Raw genomic sequence first — 5743 nt, 5'->3', positions numbered from 1 at the left:
GGATGGATGAGTAGATGGGTGGGTAGATGGATGGGTGGATGTGTAGATGGATGAGTGAATGGGCAGGTGGATGGATGGGTGAGTAGATGGGAGGGTAGATGGATGGATGGGTGGATGTGTAGACGGATGTGTGAATGGGCAGGTAGATGGATGGATGAGTAGATGGGTGGGTAGATGGATGGATGGGTGGATGTGTAGACGGATGTGTGAATGGGCAGGTAGGTGGATGGATGAGTAGATGGGTGGGTAGATGGATGGGTGGGTGGATGTGTAGAAGGATTAGTGAATGGGTGGGGGGGTGGGTGATGTTTGAAGGAGTGGATGGGTAGAAGGCAGTGCGTGAGTGGAGGGAGGGCGATGGGGGGAGGCAGGAGGTGAGTAGATGGGGGGGTACCCGGCAGATGAAGGAGTGTGAATGTGTAGCAGGCAGAGTGGTGGAGGGTGGGTGAGCCCTACTGTAGGGTACGGAGTCACATCCCAGTCTCCAGAAGGGACAGCATGCTGGGAGGAGCTTTGCCTGGCACTCAGGAGGCCTGGGTTTTGGTCTTGGATTTGCTGCTGACTCCGTGTGTGGCCTTGGGGTGACTCCCTTGCCCCGCTGGACTTTGCATTCCTGTTTGTAGGATGGGCCCAAGGACCCAGGGCAGTTTCGAGGGCAGGCGTGAGCTGGCCTTGTGGACCGAGGAAACAAAGGGAGGGCGTTACTTGGGAAGGAAGAGACCACGGTTGCTGCAAACCATCAATTGGGCCACACTTGGCAGGTGCAGGCACAGGCAGCAGCAGGGGCAGCCCTTCCCCAGGGCTTGGTCCACAGTCGCGCCCAGGATGTTGCGAGAGGAGCCGGGGAGTGTCTGGTGTGGAGCCTGGCAGCCTGAGTGGGTCCTGAGCGTGACCATAAGCCCCTCTGACCCCCTTTCTTTCAGCTGTAAACCAGGCGGAGCGTCGTCGGCCGCGAGGGCAGCCGTAAAGACGAGGGAGTGGTGGTGGATGTGGCATGGCAGAGCCCCTGCCCAGGCAGGGAAAGCCTGGGAGGTGTGGACGGCAGAGAGGGTGCTCTGCCGCCCGCAGAGGCGGGAGAGGGAGGAGGGGCAGAGGCGGGAGAGGGTGGAGGGGCACAGCCAGGACAGGGGCGCACAGCTTTCCCGTGTTTGGCTGGAAGGCTGTGTGTGTGTGTGTGTGTGTGTGTATCGAGTCTCAGCCCAGGCTGTAAGTCTCAAGTCCCCACCACTCTCCTCGCTTTTGTGAGACACGCGAGAAAAGCCAGGTGAGGGGTGTGTTGAATGGATGTGGACAGCGCCTCCTTCGTGACCAAGTCTGAGCTCAGAGTTAACCCCCAAAGGGAGACCGTTCTTGACCTCCGAGTTCCCTGCTGTTCCTGGAGTCTGCCTGGGCTCTCTGGAGGGTGGTGGTCATGCTACGTGGCCAGTCCGTGCTGGCCACTTGGGTGGGGCTTGCTGGGCTGTGGGCGTCCTGTCCCCCAGGAGCTGGCTCAGGACCACAGAGCCCCTGAGACTGCACATCATGTCACAAGAAGCAGAGGTCTGGGGGTCCTGGGGTCCTGGGGATCTGGGGCCTTCAGGCCCTGCGTCTCCTCTCTCAGAGGCGTGGGGTGTCCTTCACCCCCGGACAGAACTGCTTCAGGTCCTGGCTGCTGCCGTCCCCCATCCAAGAGCAGGAAGCCCCGGGAGGGGTGATGGCTGCTTGTGAGGGCTCTCTGGGCTCGGGGCCACGGGCCCACGGGGAGCGCGCTGGCACACTAGATGGGGGCCTTCCCGGCCCCATCTCAGCGTGGCGGGACGCTGGTGCCGTGTCCCCTCCCAGGACTGAGCCAGCTCACCAGGGGCCCAGGAGAGGCCGGGGGAACGGGGTGACTGAGGGCCCTCCCCTCCCCTTCTCACCTCCCTCAGGTGGCCCTGGGGGCAGGTCAGCACTGGGCAGGGGTGGGGGCTGGGGCCTGCCTTCCTCAGGCACGGGGCCCTTGCCATGTGTGCCCCAGGACCGCACGTGTGCGCACAAACGTGTGTGTGTATGTGAGAGCATCGAGTCCCAACACAGGTGCAGGCCTGGGGGTCCCTGGGGACCAGAGGCCTGCCGGACAGGTGACTCCTGGGAAGATGTCTGGAGGATTCTGGGCTGGCCCGAGGCCGCGGTGGAATGAAGGTCCCCTCCGCGTTGGAGTTGGGCCACCCCGGGCACCCAGGGAGCGGGGCCTGGCGAGCCCGGAGAAGGCAGAACGTGCCTGGTGGCCCTCTCCGCCACCCAACATAGGGGACCGTGTCAGCACGGGCAGGGAAGGGCCCTGCCCGGGGGCCAGGTGAGCGGGCGGTGGGGGCTTCGTGGACGGATCCCCGATCCCAGGTTACTCTTCCTGCCCGGGGCTTCCTTCCGCCTGGCCTGCCCTCCTCTACCCAACCAATGTCTCGGTCATCCAAAGCCTGGCCTTGAGGGCCCCTCCTCCGAGAAGCCACCGGTGACCCGGCCCTGGCAGGCAGGTGCTGCCCTGCCTGCGGGGTCCCCCTCTCTGCCCCACCCCAGTCAGGCCTCCTCCCCCACAGGGTTTGCGTGGGTGTCACAGGCCTAGTGACCGTCCTCGCTTACCACGTCATGGGACGTGGAGAGGAGGCCCCTAGAGACAGCCCAGAGGCAGACCGGGAGGGGAGGGGAGGGGCTGGGGAGGGACCGCGGGGGACACAGGACGAGGCTGACGGAGCCGGAGACGCAGCTGTAGGCCCCCGGGCCCCCGGGGGCAGGGCACCCAAAAGCAGACACAGGACGCCTGGTGCAGGGGTGGTGCTTCTTCAAGAGCGGTTGGGGCTGGCTTGCAGGGGTGTGGGTGGGGGGGGGGGAGGGCTCTAGGGTCCAAAGCTCCAGAGCAGGAGGAGCGCCAGCACGAAGGCCAGGCTGCGGCGGCCGTCCAGGGCGGGCGCCCCGCCCACGTTGCACAGCTCGTTGTTACAGCAGGACACGGGCCGCGTCTGGCCGATGCCGTCCACGTCCGAGGGCACGCACTTGCTGGAGCAGGACTTGGTCACCGTGGAGTCCCCCAGGAAGGGGTACACTGTGGGCCACGTTGGGGGCCCGGTCAGCTCCCGAACCCCAGGGCCCCCAGGCCTGGCCCCGTGACCCCGGGGTGGTGGTGGGGGTGGGGGTCACTGCTGCACCTCAGTCCCCCTCCTCTTTGCTTCCGCCACCGTGGGGGTCCTACGTGCCAGGGACGCAGCGGCTGACACGGGGATTCCCGGCTGGATGAGGCAGTTCCTCTCCAGGTGCCTCGAGCAAGGCTGAAGGCGCGTTTCCGTTAAAGGAAAGAGGGGGGCAGGGGCGGGGGGGGGCGGCGAAGGGCTTCCACCAAAAGCCCTTTTTGCAAAACGGCTGGGGCCGTGGCTGCGCGCTGTGCACGGGGCCCCCACAGCTGGCCAGGGGTGACACCCGGGAGGCAGCTCTGACCCTGGGACCCCAGCCCTGCCCCGCCCAGCCCCCACTGACCTATCTCCAAGGAGTAGAGGGTGGTCTTGCACATGGTTTCGTTGACACCGCAGGTGGCGATGGTGACGCAGCTGGACACACTGGTGGGCTCGTGACAGGTGTAGCATCTCAGGGCCCCCACTGGGTGAGAAGCGGCACAGGACGCGTCAGGCAGGCCCTGCGCCTCCCCAGCCCTCTGTCCTGGAGGCCCGGGTTTGAGGGGGATGACGCCCCCCGGGGGGTGCCCGCCCACCGAAACTCTGGGAGGATTCAGGAGGTTTGGGCAGGAGGTTGGGGACAAGGTGTACTCCCAGGGGAGGCGGGCCGAGGTGGGGACCGGGCAGCTCTGGAGGCGTTGAGGGGGGGCCTGCAGGGTCAGGGAGGGCCTTGGTGCGGCCGGACACCCCCTCGGGGTCCTCATCAGCAGAGAGCAGCACCCGACCGAGGGGTGCAGTGGGGCCTCGGGAACAAGTGAGGAGGGGTGCGGGCTGCGTGCATCCACAGGCATCGGCTTAGCAGAGGCGGGGAGAGCCATGGCCCCAGAGGCCAGGCAGGTCAGGCCGGGGGGGCCCCCGGGTGTGCTGCCCTCCTCTCCTCTGCTGGGTCCCGTCCCACCGCAGGAGCCCAGCTGGGCCTGGCCGCCCAGCCCAGTGAGGCCGCAGGGCCCTCTCCCCCACCGTGTGGCCCTGTGTCTTCAGGTTGACCTCAGTTTCCCCTCCGCCCAGCTCCTTTCCTGGTTGGGTGTGGGGGCCCCGAGGGGCTGGGGTGTCTCCCCTAGCTGGTCTCTCGGACCTCCCAGAGCCTTCCTGGTCTTCCCAAGACGCCTCCCAAGGCCCGCCTCCACCGTGGCCCCGGAACCAGGGAGCACGATTCTGACGGTGCCCTCTGCGGCCCGAGGCCCCCAGTGACAGGCAGGTCCCCAGCTGGCACCCGGGGCCTCTGCTGCCGCCCCAGCCCACCCAGCCAGTCCCAGCCCTGGGCGCAGGCCCTTTGGTACTGCACCCACCTCTCCCTCGCTTGGGCTGAGGGCCCTGCCCTTCCCCCTGCACTCACCCCCCTCCCCGCCCCGCCTCGCCTCTGCTCGGGCCCCTCTGCCCGCACCCCTCACCGAGCTCGCCCCTGCAGGCCGCCAGCACCAGCACCAGCAGCACCGGCCGTGCCCCACTCATGGTCCAGTCCTCACGCCGCAGCCACTGCTCCCTCACCCTCGGCCTGCCCGCGGGGACAGCAGACACCGGCGCAGCCACCCGACCGGTCAGCCGAGCAGATTAGTGCAATTGGGTTTCCTGTGGGCGGCTGGGGTGTGGAGACCCACCCCCCGCCCCCTGGGGCCCCTCCCGCCTCCACCCAACACCCCACTCCTCCCGCCCTCCCTGTCCCCTTCCCCACTCCTGTACCTCTCACAGCCTGGGACCCCTCCCTACCCCTGATGACCCCTCCCTGCTGTTTGGGGGCCTCACCTCCCTGTGACTCCCTTACCTGGGCCCCCTATCTTCTCCTTCCTCCCCCATTCCTGCCTCTGCCTGGCACCCTTTCCGCCTTGGGTCCCCATGCCTATCTCCAGGGCCGAGTCCGGGTCTAGGGGCTCTGGGTTCCAATGCTACCAGGGTGCCCCGGGACGCCCCCTCGTGGGGCACAGTGATGGGGGCGGACTGCCGCCTGGACAACCAGCCACAGTGTACTCGGAGGCTTAAGGGGACAAAGACAGGAAGGTGCCGGGTCAACAGAAAGGGCCTGGACGGAGGTTGGAGGTGGGAAAGGGCCAGGGTCGCCTTGGGGACGCTAATCCCGGTGTCCACTGGAGGGGCGGGCACACCTTGATCTCTAATGGGGCCAAAGGGTCTGCCCCTCCGGCAGGGCTCACGGGGCCCCAGCGCAGGTCAGGAAGTTGATGGGAAGGGCCTTGCCCAAGGCTGGGACAGGACTCGAGTGTGGCTCCAGCCACTGCTCCTCCCGTATACTCACATGCACACATGCGTGCCAGACACATGCACACGCACACACTCGTGTGCACTCTCGCACGCGCACACATGCACTCACAAACCTGCACACGTGTGCACACTCACATACACAGTGCACACTCACGTGCACACGCACTCGTGTGCACTCTTGCACGCGCACACATGCGCTCACAAACCTGCACACGCATGCACGCTCACATACACAGTGCACACTCACTGTGTGCACACATGCGTACCAGACACACACACTCGTGTGCACTCTCGCACGCGCACACATGCACTCACAAACCCGCACACGTGCACACTCACATGCACCG

At 66.4% G+C, this 5743-nt stretch overlaps 1 protein-coding gene across 1 annotated transcript; it reads right to left on the bottom strand.

Moving 5' to 3' along the window:
* Nucleotides 1–2785: 2785 nt before the first annotated feature.
* LOC125924360 (ly6/PLAUR domain-containing protein 2-like) lies at nt 2786–4700 on the bottom strand. The gene is made up of 3 exons (XM_049632845.1): nt 4574–4700; nt 3487–3606; nt 2786–3058 (listed from the first exon to the last, which is right to left on the bottom strand). Exons 1-3 carry the CDS (start codon nt 4632–4634, stop codon nt 2853–2855), a joined length of 387 nt encoding a protein of 128 aa, XP_049488802.1. The 5' UTR covers nt 4635–4700; the 3' UTR covers nt 2786–2852.
* Nucleotides 4701–5743: the final 1043 nt, after the last annotated feature.

This window comes from Panthera uncia, chromosome F2 (genome assembly GCF_023721935.1).
Source record: "Panthera uncia isolate 11264 chromosome F2, Puncia_PCG_1.0, whole genome shotgun sequence".
NCBI classification, from domain to species: domain Eukaryota; kingdom Metazoa; phylum Chordata; class Mammalia; order Carnivora; family Felidae; genus Panthera; species Panthera uncia.
The sequence above is the reverse complement of the archived record's forward strand: the minus strand, read 5'-3'. Positions and strand labels throughout refer to the sequence as shown.